The sequence below is a fragment of the Oryzias latipes genome, chromosome 20 (assembly GCF_053564925.1).
Source record: "Oryzias latipes strain Hd-rR chromosome 20, Olatipes_Hd-rR_3.1".
Taxonomy (NCBI): domain Eukaryota; kingdom Metazoa; phylum Chordata; class Actinopteri; order Beloniformes; family Adrianichthyidae; genus Oryzias; species Oryzias latipes.
The window spans coordinates 2844033-2862818 of NC_136256.1; the positions used below are offsets into that span (position 1 = coordinate 2844033).

Genomic DNA, 18786 nt, shown 5'->3' on the forward strand with positions numbered 1-18786 from the left:
CACAACACCTATGCACCTGTGTGTGTGCGTGCGTGTGTGTGTGTGATTGGGGTGAAATATTTCTCACAGCTGCAAATAAAGAAATACTAATAATAATAAGAAATCCTTGTACCTCCAGTTTGACTGCTGAGTCAAATTGACCCGAACAGTATCTACGTGATGTAAACATGCAGGGGGGGGGGGGGGGGGGGGGGCAAATATGTGAGATGAACCATTTTCATTTTATATGTTGATTACACTAATTAACACTAATTCATCTTAATTATCACTGCACCAAGCGCCCTCCCAGCAGAATCTGATAACAGCTGCTTTCCTCTGAGAACATCATATTTGTTTTATTAAAAAAACAAAACTAAGATATTTATAAGTATCAGTATACATAATAGTTTTACCAAAATAAAACAGAAAATTACTTTGAGGTACAAAAGGCTTTCTAAAATGAACTATTTGTGTTTTATCACCATTGATAGTGAGTCTCCATTTGTTGCACCAGTCATTCATTGTATTTAACATTCCTTGTTATTTTATTTCCTCATCAGCTATCAAAACAATATCATCAGCATAAAGTAATATGCTCCAGTTCCATTAATATCAATACCTAAGTTAGTTTTCTTAATTTCTTGAGCTAAATCATTGACATAGGTAGTAAAAAGAGTTGGTGAAAGAACATCTCCTTGTTTAACTCCAAATGGGGTAGAAAACCATTATGTTTTTAGGTCATTCACCTGTACACAGGCTAATGGAGCCTTGTACAGAGCTTTAATTGCTGTATAAAATTTACCATTAATACCATACATGAGTAATTTATATTCAAGAAGATATAATTCAGAGGGACTCTTGGGTCTGCTTGAGGGGATTTTGGAATTGGCTTGATGATCGATTTATACCAAATTGACGGTATAAAGCCATTCTTAAAACAGAATCTAAAGACACAATGTGAAGTATTTAACATCATTGAAGAAAAAAGGTTCAGTGCACTGTCTAGTGGGTCTAGATGACCCAACTCCCAATAGTAAAGTGCGTAGGATAGCACAAGGGTTAATTCCTTGATTTCCATCTTGACATCTTCTGTAATTTGCTCCTTCAAGGAGTTCATGTCCTTTTTCGTGTCAGCTCTTAGGTCGCGCTAATGGTAATGATAATGGAGTCGAGTCCACAGCGCATGTTACAGCTAGCTGGTTAGCTCCAGAGAGTTCGTCTCCGTCTTCTTTGGTTTTATCCACATTTCGTTCTTTCATCTGATCTTGTTTTTTCATTTTTCCTCTGGTTTCTACTCCTCCTTTCATTGATTGTTTCGCTCTGTTTGTTAATGATGAATTTTGAGGAGTCTCTTTGCTGTTTTGTTGGGACCAGCAAATTAAACAGGCATAACGTCCACCATCTTGTTGGAAGTCTTATGTTTTTGTGTTGATGTAGTTTGTTGTTGTTGCACCTGAACTCTCTCTCTCCCTCCTAATTGGTTCATGTTCTGCTGCTGTGGGTGTAATGACGCCCCCCCCCCCCCCCCCCCCCCCCCAGCCATGGACCATGTTATAACAAAATGCATAAGGAAGTTCAAAATTCATGAATGTTGTTGTGTTGGTTCTGCTGATGAAACACAGATGAGGCAAAAGTTTAACAATATTGTTTCTGCTTGTTGTTCCTGATTGTTCCTGACCGCTCCGTAGTCTGTTGGTCTGGAATTCTCAAAGTATTTTCCACTTTTTGCTACTTCAGAAATCCTGTTGCTGAAAAACATGAAAAACAAGAAATGAAAGATCATGAAGTTTTTTTTACACCAAGTCTTTTTATTGGTATTTCAACTTTAAACAGAGGGTACAAGGATTTAAGTTTGACAAAGTACACAAAACCGATCCCCTCACACCTCCCCTCCCTCCCCTTACTGCACCACTCTTTCAAATTGCAAATAATTTGTAAAATATACATTGTCAAAAGAAATAAACCTCTCAATTGCACATTTCTAAAATACAGAGTCAATCATCAAATATTCTAACAGCAGTGACGTCTAAGTTCTTCATATAATTTAAGAAGGGGTTCCAAGTGGAATAAAAATCTTGTGTACAACCTCTAGCAGAGAAGCGAATTTTCTCCAAAACCAAATACTGTAAGAGAATATTTATCCACATCTTTAATGTTGGAGGAAAGTCATCCTTCCATTTGAGAAGAATAAGTCTCCTAGCAATTAAGGTCCCAAAGATAATTATGTTTTGTGCTTTGTGGTTGAGATTAAGATCCTGTGGGATTACACCAAATATTGCAGAAATTACAGAAGGCTTTATAGGCCTTTGTAAAACGTCTGAAAATACTTTAAATATTGAATGCCAAAAGTAACTTAATTTTGCACAGGACCAAAACATATGTGAGGTAGTGGCTGTTGATTGTTTACATCGATCACAAATTGGATTAATATCTGGAATGAATTTTGTAAGTCTTGCTTTAGACCAATGGAGTCTATGTACAATTTTAAATTGAGTAATCCTGTGACGTGAACAAATTGAGGAAGAGTATATTCTGTCTAGGGCTTTCTCCCATATCTTCTCAGTAATATTTAAGCCTAAATCCTCTTCCCATTGGGTTTTTAGCAATATTAGAGGTGTCTTTTGATTTGCATTGTATGTGTTTAGCAAATGGTAAATGTTCCCAATTGTTCCCCTGACGTTTATGTTAAGTTTCAAAATGGAGTCTAGAAGTGAGTCAGGTGGGCAGGACGGGAAATGAGGGAATGAAGTTGAAATATAGCTACGAATTTGAAGGTATCTAAAGAAATGGGAGCGGGGGATATTATATTTAATTACAAGTTGCTCAAAGGATGCAAACATACCATCAATGAATAGGTCCTCAGATGAAACGATGCCTCTTCTGCTCCATTCCCAAAAAGCTTTATCTGTAGTAGAGGGTATAAACCTATGATTGTTATTTGTGGGTGTACATTTTGATTGGCTTTTCAGGGAAAACACTTGTCTAAATTGTCTCCAAATTTTCAGAGATTGTTTAACTATGGGATTTGAGGTGTAATTCGATATAGGTTCAGAAAAAGGTAGTTCTGAACAAAGCAGTGATTGTAGAGAGGCATGAGGACAAGAAGCTCCCTCCATATGTAACCATTTTGGGTTTGTGGATTTGTTAAATTGTAAATCTTTCCAATATAACATGGATCTAATGTTGGCCGCCCAGTAGTAATATTGGAAATTAGGAAGGGATAATCCACCTTGTTGACGGTGTTGCTGTAATATATTTTTTCTTATTCTAGGTTTTCTGTTATTCCACAAAAAAACTGATATTAATTTATCCACATCTGTAAAAAAAGATTTAGATAAATGCAAAGGGATGCATTGAAATACATATAAAAACTTTGGGAGCACGTTCATTTTGACTGTGTTAATTCTCCCTCCCAGTGAAAAGGGTAATAGACACCAACATTCTAGATCTTTCTTGAGCTGAGTTAATAATGGGATGTAGTTAGCCTTAAAAATATCTTTAAATGATTGTGTAATCCAAATACCTAAGTATTTAAATTTTTGTGGACTAACTTTAAATGGAAATGGGTCCAAATTTATTTTCTTAGCTTCTGGATTTACTGGCATAATTTCACATTTGTGAAGATTGACTTTGTATCCTGATATTTTACCAAATTCTTGCAAGAGTTTTAAAGTGACTGGTAAGCTTTTTAAAGGGTTGGATAGGAATAAAAGCATATCGTCTGCATACAGGGATACTTTATTCCCAGTGCCATATCTTTGTATTCCTATTATGTTGATTTCATGACGTATTGCTATAGCCAGTGGCTCAATCACTATGGCAAATAAAAGAGGTGATAGAGGACAACCTTGTCTAGTGCCGCGTTGAAGGGGAAAGTAGGGAGAGAGGTTATTGTTAGTACGAACAGCTGCCAGAGGCGATGAGTATAAAACTTTAATGCAAGAGATAAATTTTTCGCCAAAACCAAATTGTTTCAAAGTGTAGAACATATAGTCCCACTCCACTCGGTCAAAGGCTTTCTCAGCGTCTAAAGACAACAATATTTCTGGAATATCGGGTGAAGTGGGACCATAAAGAATATTAAAAAACGCCTAACGTTATAAAATGATTGGCGGCCTTTAATGAAACCAGTTTGGTCATCAGCTATTATCGAAGGCAAAGCCTGTTCTAGGCGGCCTGCTAATATTTTTGAGAAAATTTTGTTGTCCACATTTAAAAGTGAAATAGGACGATATGAGCCACATTCGAGAGGGTTTTTATTCTGTTTGGGGTTAAGAGAGATGACTGCTTGTCGCATAGTCAGGGGGAGGCAGCCTGTAGTAATTGACTCCTCAAAGACTAAAAGTAAGATTGAGGAAAGCTGGTCTGCAAACTTTTTAAAAAATTCAACTGAAAACCCATCAGGTCCAGGGCTCTTCCCATTTTGCATAGATTTAATTGCATTTATGAGCTCCTGGGTAGAGAAGGGTTTGTCCAGCTCTGAGGATATTTTATCTTCTATTAAGGGGACATTTATTTTTCTAAAAAATGTATCAATTAAAGTTCTATCATTGTGAGATTCTGTTTTATACAACGTTGAATAGTACTTATGAAAGCACGAATTTATTTCTAAATGATCTCTGTGCTTAGCACCCAAGTGATCATTTATTTCAATAATACATCTGCTAGCAGCTTTTTGATGAAGTTGTTGGGCCAAAAGTTTTCCTATTTTTTCACCATGTTCATAGATTTTACTTTGTGTTTTATTAATGAGGTTTTCAACATGTTTGGTTGACAACAAATTGAATTCTGTTTGAAGATTTAATCTTAATTTGAACATGTCATCAGACGGGCTGACTGCAAGTGCCATGTCCAATTTAAGTATCTCATTGGTTAGTTTTTCTAGTTTTAAACTGTGATATTTTCGCTGTTGCGCACTGTAGGATATAATTTGTCCCCTGATATATGCTTTCATTGATTCCCACACAGTAGAGTAAGACATTCCAGGGGTTTGGTTATATTTCAAGAAGAATGATATCTCAGAGGATATAAATTTAGTAAAGTTTTCATCGGAGAGTAATGTATTATTAAGCCGCCAGGGGCGGTAATTATTGCATGATACTGGTATGCATAGTGTGAGTATTAGAGGGGCATGATCTGAGATAACTATAGCTTGATATTCACACTTTTTAACCAGGGAGAGGAGCCGTTTATCTAAAAAAAGGTAATCTATGCGGGAGTATGTCCCGTGAACGGAAGAGAAAAAAGAATAACTTTTTGATTTGGGGTTTAGGAATCGCCATGTGTCAACAACGCCATTCGTATTAAGAAAGCGTTGTAACTGAATAGCTGAACTGGACAAGGTTGCAGATCGTGACGAACTACGATCTAAACTTGGTGACAGTACACAGTTCATATCTCCTCCAAATATTAAGTGATGAGTGTCCATGTTTGGGATTTTGGCAAAAAAATTTAGGAAGAAAGAGCTGTCGTCCCAGTGTGGTGCATAGACATTAACTAGGACAACTGGTGTATTGTATAATCTGCCTGTGATAATCAAGTAGCGCCCAGAGGAGTCTGTTTCAACTTTGGACATTACAAATGGGATGTTTTTATTAATAAGAATAGCCACACCTCTACATTTAGAGTGAAAGTTCGAGTGAAATGCTTGTCCAATCCACCCTCCCCTTAGTCGAAAGTGATCAGAATTTCGGAGATGAGTCTCTTGAAGAAAAACAATTCCTGCTTTTAATTTGCTTAAATGGTTCATTACTTTTTTACGTTTGACTGGGGTGTTCAAAGACTTTACATTCCAACTTATAAAATTTACGTCACACCCAGCTGGTTTGTTTGGGAAATCCACTTTGGTTGTGGTCATATTTGATCGGAAGTTGAGTTACTGGTTTGTCCCTTATATAAATGTTCATTTGGAAATAAGGATGACCATTAAAAAGAGAAGTAAAAAATAAATGCAAATTGAGATTGAAAACCAAAACATCAAAAAATTCAAAATAAAAATAAAGTAAAAGTAAGTAAAACCCAAACCGTCACTGATCAGAACGCAGTGACAACACAAACCCCCAAAAAAGTAAATGCACATCTAAGTGCTTAAAGAAGGGCGATGTACCTCCTACTGAGAGAGGTCTGCTATGACATTAAATTATTAATTATCAGGCACCTCATGCCATTTCGAAAAAGAGTAAGGTATAAATCAGAACATATTTATCCCAGATTGTAGTTGCTTAACAAATGTGACCCTGGGGGAACATAAAACAGCTTTTTGAGAAAGATTTTCCAAGGATCAACAACAAAGTGGGAAGTATTTAAGTGTTTACAGAACGGTAATTACTGAGATAAATGCTTCTAACAAATGGAACCTTGTTCGCATCCTTTTTCCAGCTCCTACTTACTCAGAGCAACAGTCAGTTATTTGATGTTCCAAGTAAGATCTTGGATTTCACATAAGCCATGGCTTCCTCTGAGTTTTGGAACCACTTTTCAGTCCCGTTGTGCGTGAGTCGCGCTGGATACAGAAGCCCGTATTTGACGCCCTCTCTCCCGCGTAGGAGCCGCCTCACCTCGCCGAAGGCTGACCGGGCTTGTACCACGCTTGGAGGGTAATCGGGGAAGATGAAGATGTCTTTTCCTTTCCAGCGGAGCGGCCCGGACTCTCTGACGCGGCGGAGAATGTCAACACAGTCCTGATTGTAGTGCACTTTTGCAACGATGACTCTGGGTTTGTCGTTTTGGCTTCTTGTTTGTAATCCTCGGTGAGAACGGTCTATCAGGATATCTTTATCCATATTTAGGACTTCTTTAAGAAGTTTGGACACAGCTGTCGGCGAGCTGGAGCCGGAGGTCTCTGGGACATTCAGTATGCGGATGTTGGAGCGCCTCATTCGCCCCTCCATGTCCAGACATTTCCCTCGCAGGTTGTTCACTTCTGTTTCGAGTTTGTCAACCTTGGTTTGAAGGGATACTAGATCATCTGACTGGGATGAAAGCGCGTGTTCCATGTGTGTCATCGTTGCTTTCATCGTTTCCACCTCAGAGCGGACTGCTGCGGTGCTGCTGGCCAGCTCGGTCTTCAGAGCTAACAGCTCCGTTTTGATGGCTTCAAAGTCCTCTGTGAGCGCGGTCTTTAGTTCCTGCCTGAACATTGCCGCAATGTCCGCTTTCAGAGAGGATAGAATTTCGGCCTTCAGAACCGACGGGTCCATTTGGTCTCCAGGTTGTGATGTGGTAGCTTTGGGTGGTGAACCCGCCTCGCCGGTCGGTGTTTTGGGTCCTGTAGTTGGCGCCGCTCCGGAGTATTTGAATTTTCGAAGATTATTGGCCATTTTTCGGGTTCAACTCGTCAATAAATAGTATTCTTTGAGATTAAGATGACGACAAGTAGAGTTCTGGTGTTTTTTCTGGCATAAAGTGTCAAAATTACTTTAATTTATTTTTAGCAGAGCTCGTCTTCTATGCTGCCTACTCCTTTGCCTGCTCCATAGCGCCCCCCCGAAAGATCATGAAGTTTAACAGAAACATGAACTGAGACCTTTCCTCATTTCCATCAAAACATGATTCCATCCATCTCTCCGTCCGTCCATCATCCATCCATCCATCTTCAGAACCTGCTCTATCCCTTTAACAGAGTCAAACCAGCTACTGTTGGGTAATGGCAGAGGACACCCTGAACAGATCACAAACACACACACACACACCCACACACACACACACACACACACACACACACACACACACACAATGTTTCTGGACAGTGGAATGAAAACCAGAGTGTCTGTAGAAAACCCACACATGCATGAGGAGAACATCCAAAATCCACACAGAAACAAACAGCAGGGATTTGAACCAGGGGGGTGTTCCAGAAAGCAGGTTATGCTAGCTCCCATGGTTAGTTTGAGGCTAAGGAAGTTGATAACCTCAGCTTTTGGTTCCAGAAATGGAGGTATGTTTCAGGGTATGTCAAGTTGCCATGGCAACTCATGCTCTGAACATATCCTGGTTGGGAGCAGGTTTAGTTGAAGGTTAGTTTGTTTTCAGAGAGGTGAAGCAGCATGGCGTGTCCATTTGAAGATGATTTAGTGGATGAAGAAGCTCAGATAATACTTTTTCCACCATGAGAGGGTGATAAGACCACATATGGATGTTGGAAAGATAAACTTTTTGACTTTGATCTAACTTAATTATTTGCTTCAGTTAAGATAAATCATTTGTTTGTCAAGTCAGTTTAAAAATAACACGCAGTTTTCAGACAATTATTTTCCTTTCGTTTAAATTAATTCAATTAAGTAGGTGTAACTTTGGTGCTGCTGTTAGATCGGCGCCGCAAGGGATTGTGGGATACCATTCCCTTTGCCTGTCTGGACGGATTTGGGTTTAAGTGTGGGTTTTTGACAGAATGTGTTTAGTTGTTTAGCTGTTTTACTGTGTTTTGTCGAGTCATTTTGTCCTACTATGCTTAAGAGGGAGGGAGAGGATGATGAGTTTAAATAGCACCCCTACAGTCAAGCTCTGTAATGACGATGTTGGAAAATTCCTAAATGAATGAATGCTCTATGAGCAAATTGTTTCGTTCTTTTTATTGTTATGTGCATTATGTTACGTGCATTTACCCAGGATTACCAAGTCGAGCGTAATTACGTTAACTCATATCCGGTCTTTTGGAACCGACATGCAGAGTAAACAAGTTCAGGTGGATTTCAGCCAGAGTTCAGGGTTAAAGTCAGGCTAGTTTAAACATGCTTTCTGGAATACCCCCCTGGACCTTCTCACTGTGACGCCAGAATGCTACATCTGTGCTATTTGATTCAATATTTCCTCTTTTTTCCAAAAGTGAATCAGTTTGTTTGATTAGAAACCAGCTTTGATCCAAACAACAACCATGTGTGATAAAAAGTGAGATTTTATTCTATTCTGATCTTTTAGAATCATTCTCTATTCTGTTCAGAAACTTCTGCACATTTTCTGCTCACTGTCTCTTTTTCACATTGATTCCAAACTAGAAAGAAACTTGTAAGCTGGATGAAACCTGAACCAGAAGTTGTTCAGTGGTTTGTGTTTCCAGTTTGGATGGAAAGATTTTCAGAAAATCCATGTTTAGTTTTTCAATGGAAGACTTGAGTCCAAACATTCCTGATGGTCCAACATTTTCTCCTGGATCAAACACAAGCTGGGATTCTGCTCTGCTTTGACACTTTCAACACATCCATCCATCTTTCTTTCTGTCTTTTTCTGCAGTTTTGCAGCTCAGCTCCATTTCAGTCCTTTTTCATCTTCTGGAGACTCTGGAGCCTCAAAGTCAGAGCAGCTGAAGCTCAAAGACTGTTGAGGAAAAATGAAGCTGAACTGCAGTCATGAAGCTGATGAGAGTGTTTGTTGAAAGCAGGCCCACAGACCTGCAGCTGACCTCTGTCACCTAAAGGTCATCTGCTAGATCTGCATTTCAGATTCTGCTGTCTGAGCAAAAACTGAACACAAACCTGTGAACAAGGCAGCAAACAGACACACTTACAGGATTGACTCCATGAAGAAGGATTTTTGTCATATCACTCCTGTAACAGAGAAGATGACACACACATTAGTGTTTAACACAAAGACGTGCACAGACACGTGCACTAACACACATGGATGTAAATTCTCAGCTGGGATGTTCATCTCTGAGCTCATTTCTTAATGTCAGACAGACTCTGCACACAATAAAGAAACTAATCATCTTCTTGTTGCTCTTCATCAACTGACCTTCATGTCTTCCTCACACAGAGCAGTCCTAAATGTACAAACTCTCACCTCCTCACTTTATTTTGAAAATCACTGATCGACAACAACTTCCTCCACAACTAAACAACAGCAGGATTTGAGGAACTTTACCGTGTCTTTTTTTCTGCTATAAATCACCAGATAGATTACAGCAGCAGCGACCCCAATAACTATAACCACTACGATGATGATGATGATGGTGACAAGAAAATTTCCTGAAACAGAAAACAGTTATTTAGTTCTTACTTTAAAACTGTGAAACATGAAAGAACATTTAGAGGAAAGTTGACAGAAAATCTTCTGCAGCTAAACGTTGCCGTCTTTGGTAACTTCTTACTGCATTTCCCTCCCTTGTTTAAAAGAAAACATTTCTTCCGTATACATTTTCCTAAAATAAAAAATCACATTGTTCTCAAACTAAATCAAAAATTCTTGTCAAATACCGTTGTGACAAAACTTATAAGAACATATACATGTTATTTTATTTTTTCTTCTATTCAAAACTGTCTGTATCTGATGGGCTTTCTGATAACCCAACCCTTCCTGGTAGTGAGGACATCAGATGCAGAGGGGTCATGTTCTGGTGGGATCTCAACTACTGGTGCGGTCTCTGCAGTTGACACATCCACTGTCTCATGATGGTTTGGTTCATTGCAGGACAATGAAGGCTCAGGGATGTCAAAGTCAACCTCCAGTGGTTTTTTACGAAGATGTTTGACATTTCTGATCACCTTAGCTCCATCCTCTGAGTTGACCAGTTCAAAGGAGTTGTCAAGAGTGTTTATCAGCAGTACAATGAGAGTCTCTTTGAATGTTGGATCCAGCTTTCCATTTTCCATACATGCATCTAGAGTTACAACCTCCAATCTGTGATAACAACTGCTCAAATGTGCTTCTGTATGTCTGTGAATGTTCTGGTGCAAAGCACAAGAGCGCTGCAACTGCGCACTTGAAAATGCACTCTTCTCTGTTGAGAGTTAAACCTCTGTCCTGAAATCTCTGAAAGACTTGTCTCTGTTCAAGCTGCTCTTCCCTCTCTCCAAACACCACAAGTTCATCCATGTAGCAAACCATGGTAGGCATTCCACATAATATGGTGTTATAGCCTTCTGGAAGGCTCCTGGTGTACTCAATAATCCAAAGTTACTTTTCGGAAGCGGTAGCTACTTGTGTTTGTAATGAACGTCGTCAGGGGTCTGGGTTCTAGTGCCAAGTCACACTGCCAAAACCCTTTCCTTGCATCTAACTTAGCGGACACTTTAGCTCCTTCAACTGCCTGTAAGATGATATCCACTGTTGGTACTGGGTGTCTTTCCCTGATCATGGCTCTGTTGACTTCTCTGAGGTCTTCACATAACCTCACTTCTTTTGTGTTCTTCTTTGGTACGATCAGGACATCTTATCTAGTTCCTGGTTTACAGGTTCTAACATGGGATAAGGGACTCTCCTCAAACCCTGTGCTACAGGAGGGACTTCTTTTATCAACTGTAACCTAATGACTATAACCCTTAATCTGATCAATTCACTAAAAGACTGGTGGGTACTCTTTAACGAGTTTGTTGAATCGCTCTTTCTGCTCTACAGTGTTTACCTTTTCCCCTGTTATTAAATATATTTTATGGATTGGATTTATCTGCGCTTTTCAAGTCACTCAAAGCGCTTACAGTGTGTCCGTTATTCATTCACTCCTCATTCATTCTTGGTGATGGTAACTACGGTTGTAGCCACAGCTGCCCTGGAGCAGACTGACAGAGGCGTGGCTGCCAGTTCGCGCCTACGGCCCCTCTGACCATCACCGGGGCATTTATGCACAAAAATTGCTTTTCTACCTAGAAGTGCTTCTACATTACCTTCAGTCACACATGTGTTGTCCATGACTATGTTGTACTTTCATCTCAGTTCTGCCTTAGAATAATCTACACATTTATGTGGAGTTGTCTGAGTATAAGCATAAAATCTGTTTTTGGTTGGTTTCAGTTTTGTTTTATTGGACACTATTCTCCTATTAAGATACTCTCCAATGAAGTTTCTGCCACTTCCTGTGTCTATGACCATTTTCAACCATTGTCCATTTACCTTAATTGTCTCAGTGCCTTCAGAGTTTACAGCATGGATAAAGTCATCTGAATCAGAGTCAGAAGCATTCTGTACTACTGCTCTCAATGGATTACTTGACTTTATCTTTTCTTGATCTCTATTCCTGTCTTTATGCGGCCTATGTGTTCTTTTTCTTTTTAAAACACATTTGTGCTTGAAGTCCCGTTTTCCGACAGAAAAGACGCATCGCTGTCTTTGCACCGCATTCATCCGCTGTGTGAGTGTTCATTCCACATCTGTAACACTGGGTGTCGCTGTCAGCTTGCACTTGGCTGCTTTTTTGTCACGCACTACTCCGGCTGCTCGTCCAGCGTTTGCGTGTGTGCTTTTCTTGGTGAAATTAACTTGATTGTCCCTTTTTCTGTGACCAAAACTCTCCGTGAAAAGTTTCGATTCTGCCTGTGTGGCTTTTAAAAGCTCGTGCATTTGACAGTGCTTTGTCTAAACTCAGTCCTCTTCCTGTAATACCTTGTCACGTAGCCATTTCATCGCGCATTTTTCACTACCTGATCCTGTAGCATGTCATTCTCCAGTGCGCCAAAGTCACATGACCTTGCCAGCTCTCTCGATGCATTTACAAACTCATCAACCGTTTCATCTGGGTACTGAGCTCGGAGCCTAAACTTGTGTCGGTCCAGAACTATATTTCTCTGCAGAGTAAAATATGCATCTAGCGCAGCAGCAGTCTGTTCATGTATACCTTTGTCTCCAGCAAGTTTGGCGAAAATCCTCTGAGTCTGCGCTCCTATGCAATGCAACAGTGTGGCTCTTTGTAACGAATCTTGTACAATAATCATACCACTGGCAACTTCGAAAAAATCTATAGCCCTTGTGCTATCCTTTGTGGTCAAGAACACCATTGACGTGTTCTCCCTACCATGACAAAGGTGGATAAAGGTGGAGAGGATTTCATGTAATCCATGGACACCAGTGAAGATCACAAATCATTGAAGAAAAAAGATTTAGAGCACTGTCTAGTGGGTCTAGATGACCCCAGTCCTAATGTTAAAGTGCCTAGGATAGCACAAGGGTTAAGAGTCCATCTACAGGTTATATTCCGTGAATAAATCCGATGTGCTAAGGTTCAGCAGAACCGGCGGGCTAGCTGAGCATAGCTTGGTCCTGGTGTAGCTTGTTAGATCCTTGGCGTTGCTTGTCAGACGACATTACTGAATTTTATTTTTCTTTCTTTCTTGGCCGGGAAATAAAATCCTGGTCGTCTTTTTTTGTCGTGGGGTCCTTGTTAAAAATCATCCTGGTCTCCAAAATGTTGTGTTGTTCAAATAAACGGTCTTTTCGTTCAGTTTTACCTTTCTTTATTTGACACACATCTACTTTAATCTTCTAGCTAGCTCGTCTCCTGTTCCTTTCCTATTTCCCTCTCTCTCTCTCTCTCTCTCTGTCTGTCTCACGATATTTCAGGGACATTGACCATACTACAGGAGCAATTTCTCTGATCTGTGACAGAAAAACTAGTTTCTCACTTGATTCCTCACCTAAACTCAGAGAGACTTGAGTGATGTTGGTCTCCTCATCCTTGCTGACTTCACATGTGTATGTTCCCTCATGATCTGCAGATAAGTGCTGCAGTGTGAGTCTGCCTGACTCTGATACATCCTTCACATGCTGCTTCCACTCCTCTGACACTCTCTGCTCCTCATCCTCTTTCTTGGTCACAATCATCTGATTCTGATTGAAGCTCCAAACCAGACTGAAGCCTTTGAGGGAGGAGTCTGAGGCAGAGCAGGAGATGGTTGCTTCTCCAGAGATGATCTTCACTAAAGCTGGACAATAGAAACACAGAAACAGTTCGTCATGAAATAAAACATCCAGTCCAAATGTCTGACAGCCTGAAGCAAAGACACTGAGATGTTTGCACACAGCCTCCTGCCTCCATATTGACATGAATGACACTTTGAAAGACTTGAAAGAAATCATTTCAGAGCTGAATCCTCCATAGTCTGCTGGATCCTGGAGGATCCTGTAGGTCTGCATGCAGAAACAGTCCCACAGTGACAAAGAACATCAAGGTCTTTGATTCTGGAAAGTTCTGCCATGATCAGACAGAGATTTCTCCAGATGAACTGGAACACTCACGTCCTCTCCTCCATGAAGCTCTCCTCTGGTTTGATGGAGTGCTGATGGTGCAGATGTAGTCCAGGTCATCTTCACGGTCTGAAAGAGTCAGAGAGCTGCTGATGTTGTAAAGAAGTTCTTCAGTCTTCTGGACTCTGGTTGTGTTCTGGAAGGTTCTGCTGGATGGAGGACTGATGGACCAGCTGAGATCAGGTTGAGGATAGATCCCATCTGAGCTGCAGATGATCTGGTTTTCCATCTGGTTCATGTTGATCTTCTGAGGTGGAGCTGCAACAAGTGGAAAAAGTAGAATTTCAGCTTCCAGCAGTGTAGAATCAGTGTTTGTGTGGAAAAGTCAATCCTCTCTTCCTGCTGCTAGAATTCCAGCTTTAAGCAGGTTCAGGATGAACTGATCCTCAGCAGGTGTGTCCTCCTCTAATCCACACTCTCACTAATCTGCAGCTCTGCTTGAAATCTTTCTTCATTTCCTTCAACATTGGAGCTGAACCTCCTTCAATTCTGCAGAATCTCTCACTTGTTGTTCATTTCTTTTGGGACATTTTCAGCCTTAATGACACATTTCTCTGATAGATTTCCAGCTGTAAAGTCAACAAATGTCTGCATTTTCCCATTTCCTGTCCTTCCTTCATCTCTTCTGGTTCAGCTTTCAGAGCTTCCACATCTTTCTGTTCTTGCAGTCGTCTCTGCTTCAACAAAGAAAACCTTTTAGTGACTCCAAGATTTGGAGGATTTCAAGAAGCTTTTAGTTTCAGAGACACAGAACATTTGTTCATCAGAGAATGGGACAGATTCAGGAGAATCAGGAACTTTGGATCATGAACTACTGTCTAAACTCTGAATTCAAGTTCATTTCATGACTTACTGTGGAACATTCAGCTTTAAGAATGTCTGATGGACTGAATGGGAGAAACTGAACTAAAACATTTGGACTTTCTCCAGTTTTCTGGGTTTGTGTCTCATACCGTAAACCGTCATGTTGATGTAGAATTCTCCTCCATCAGTGATGGTGCTGGTGAAACATTTATATGATCCTTCATCCTGAACCATCACTCCTGTCAGCTGCAGGGAGGCGTTTCCTTTGGAGATCTGATCCTGGAACAGAGACATTCTTCCTCTAAACCTCTGGTCCTGGTGTCCCCATTGGTCCTTGTTGTCATAGTAGGAGTGAACTCCAGTCTGTGTTGGTGTCATATGATACCAGTGGATGATTAGACTTTGTCCAGGTGTAAACCTGCAGGGTAAAATGCAGCTCTGTCCAAACTGACAGGAGACCTCTGCATCTGTGAACATCAGAGACAGATGTGTCAATGTTGAGCTGCACAGAAACACTTTTTCTTTGACAAGTTGAGATTTTATGAAGGACATTTTTCAGATAATGCTTCAGAGGACAATGTGAGTCTTTTCTCTTCCTGCTTTACCTGAGTGCAGCTTTTAACAAAATCTCACTCTCTATCCTTAATCGTCTTCATGAAGCTTTGACACAATTTCAAAAAGGAATATCTACAAAACAACCAAGGATTTTGGATTTCTTCACCCTACACATCATCATCATGCATCTGTAACAAGTGTTAAGTCTCTAGTAGTTTAATTTCACCAAATTCATGGTGAATTTGTTTTTTTGCATACATTTGTACCAGAGTATTAGTCTGTCCAAGGGTATGTGAACACCCCACGGTCACGCAAGTAGCCACGGATGAGCATGCAAGTTTAGACAGATGCGAGCCATGGCTGAGGTAAGACATGCATCTTATGTCTGTGTGTTTGTCCCTAGTAGTAATATTATCTGTTAAATTGGTTTCTTTATTCATCGGAGCACAACGCAGAGTAGAAAACTCAGCCCAGTTGCATTGGTTCCGTGACCCTTTGGATATCAGAAGCATCAAAGTCATCTAGATCACCGGGAAGATCATCTCTTCACAGTTTTTCAAGTTTTTTTGGTTTGGAGTGTTCATGTTTTGGACTTAGTGATTTAGTCAGGTCACGTTGAGCATTTTTTTAATCCTGTAGTGTCTAATTTTTTTTCCCAGCCGTGCGGTTTATTTTGGTTTCTCGCAATGTTCACGACAATTAATCCAGATGTTGATAAATGCGTTTCTGATGGGGCAGTTAACTTGATTGTGGGTTTTGGGAGGGGATGGTTTAAAGATGTTACTAAGATTCCCCAGGTAGGGATATTGAGGACTCCGAGGTTGAGCTTTACTCGTGTAAAACCCCCCTTACATGTGGTAAACTCACAAGACTATTTAAATATCTGACTTGGCTAATCAGATTGGTCAGTCTATTGCTGCTCAGATTCAGAACAATGTAGGGGGTTCTCACCCACAGTTTCAAAGCAGTTTTCAGACAGCCCAAAGTCCTCCTGAGCTGAACCTGATTGGCGTCGAACTTGTAATGCAGTATGATGTTGAGGAACCCCCTAATATACAGAGGTGATGGGAGTGATAAATGCTCGGTATTTAAATGGGTGCAGATGATAGTGTGTTTTCTGTCCAAGAAAGCATTTCCAGTACATCAACAGAAAATGAAGTCTTAAGTAAGTTGTAGGGAAAAGCTAGAGAGACTTGAGGCAATCTTCCACTGACTGACGGCTCCATAAACACCTGCTGTTATGTTCAACATACTAAAGCAGCAATTTGGTGAACTAGCCTACCCTGCTATAACCATGGCTGACTTCTATGACACCAAGCCGCTCCCCAACGAAAGTGTGAGGACTACTGGATCAGACCAAACAAGGCGATCGACTTTGCTGATGAATGCCTGCTGAGACAAGGTAGAGGTGTGGTGGACCCAGGCAGGGAGGTGTCTATGATGTTTATTAAGTATTGCCCAGACCCAGTCCTTGCAAACAGGCTGAGTTTGGACAACTAGTGAGGTTCAGGAGCGCATCACCATGGAAAGTCGGGCTAGAAACCGCCAGTTCTCCACTTCACCAAGAGTTGTGACTAGTCAGCCCCAGTCTGGTGGTGAGCATGTATGTGGACCAACAGAAGAACCAAACACCTCCTCCAGTACGCAACGCCGTCATCTGCCCTACCCAACCACAGTTTTCTTCTGGCCCAGCAATGACTGCTTCTACACCTGTCTTGACCAACCCGGTCTCATCCTAAAATGTGTAGTAGCTACATTTGTCCACATGGAAATGCGTGAGAGTTTTACAAAAACGCCCCCTAAACTGTGAGGTGGATTTTTCTATTCATTTTCTACGAGCCTTCTCAGGATCACGTGACTTTGGAGGTTTGGCCTGCCGTGAGCAAAAAACATGGCGGATGCACGTTCATTTTTCGGTGGAATATCCCATAAAACAAGATATTTTGAGGACTAATTTTTATTTTGACAACATTTCTAGTGAGAAATATACCATTTTCTTTTAAAATATGCTTTCATTTTGGACATACAGTTTGTAGTTTGCTTGTTTCGTTCAACTTTTTCTCCCAAAAGCTCTGTGTTACGTTGGAGAAACACGTTAACTTTCATTCATATCTGCAGACGTGCGCGTGGGTCACGTGACTAATATGTTTCTCTTTTTTCCCGCAGAAAATGCCATAAAATAGGAGTGATTGTGGACTAATTTATTTTTGAAAACATTTTAGCAGTATATATCCCCTTTATTTTCATAATATCCATTCATTGCAGACATGCAGTTCGTAGTTTGTTACGTTCAACTTTTCCTCAAAGGATCTGAACGCTTCTGATCTTTTCCATAAATATATGCGGGCTGACGTGGGTCACGTGACGTGACGTGAGTTTCTCTTTTTTCATATAGGAGATCTCGTGAAAAGGTACGTTGCTATTTATTAATTATTTTTATTTACATTTACGGACCCGTGTATAGGTTTCATGCTGTGTTGTTGCGACTTTGAAGGACATTTAAACAAACCGGAAGAATGTTGTTCAGGAACAGACTGGAGAGTTCTCTGAATTTACTTAGCGATTTGTTTTATTCAATAATCTTTTACATGTTAGACATGTTATTCACACTACAAGTCTAAATACTGTGTACAATGTCTGATCTTTTCCATCATATTTGTGGGCTGACGTGGGGTCATGTGACGCGAGTTTCTTTTTTTCCCCTGTGGAAAAATCTCGTAAAATAAGATCGTCTGAGGTTTAATATTTACGTTTAATGACATTTCTAGGGACTCATGTACTCTGTCGTAACGTCCATGCAAACGTATTTTTTCAACATCAACTAGTTGAGTTTAGAAATACACTGTAAATAATAAAAAAAAACGTTTGGCTCTAAACTGGTTTGTATGGAAGCGATTATGTAGCATAAATAAAAAGCAGTGACGTCATCGCCCCGCCTCCCCTCTGCTAATGCTTTTTCTAAATGAATATTGCGACAAGGTGCACAGGTTGGATGTTAAAATGCAAATGCAATCCCCTCTTTGCATTTTCGTTTTAATTATGACACAGAATAAGCGGTTTTAAGTATAAAATGAAAAAGCATTTTGAAATATTGCTTTTTCTTTTTAATTTTGAGTCAAAAAATGCAGCTTCATTTTGAAAATTAAAAAGCATTTCTGTTAATCCATTTTAATTGTCAAATTAGACATTTCTAAATGAATTATGCTACACATTTACCAGGGACCTTTTTGAAAATGAAATGTCAAATACCATTTTCTTTATCATTTTAATTAAGTGACAGAAAAGCTGGGTTGAGGAAGGAAATGAAAAAGCATTTTGAAGTATGAATTTTTCATTTTAATTTTGAGTCAAAAAATGCAGCTTCATTTTGAAAATTAAAAAGCATTTCTATTAATCCATTTTGAATGTCAAATTTGACATTTCTAAATGAATTATGCTACACATTTACCAGAGAACGTCTTGAAAATGAAATGTCAAATACAATTTTCATTTTAATTT

General features: G+C 40.0%; 1 protein-coding gene across 3 annotated transcripts in view; it reads right to left on the reverse strand.

Annotated features, from left to right (window-relative positions):
- Positions 1-8854: 8854 nt before the first annotated feature.
- Positions 8855-18786, reverse strand: part of LOC105353823 (CD276 antigen) — a 127570-nt gene continuing 117638 nt past the window's right edge. The window contains exons 3-8 of one of the 3 annotated variants that reach the window (XM_078938810.1): positions 14883-15200; positions 13921-14187; positions 13320-13607; positions 9838-9941; positions 9482-9521; positions 9169-9291 (exon numbers count right to left, since the gene is read on the reverse strand). In XM_078938810.1, the coding sequence (XP_078794936.1) occupies positions 9516-9521; positions 9838-9941; positions 13320-13607; positions 13921-14187; positions 14883-15200 (983 nt within the window). In that variant the 3' untranslated portion in view covers positions 9169-9291; positions 9482-9515. Of the gene's footprint in view, positions 9522-9837; positions 9942-13049; positions 13608-13920; positions 14188-14882; positions 15201-18786 lie in introns of those variants that run through there. The other 2 variants (XM_078938809.1, XM_078938808.1) reach the window with 2 other exon arrangements.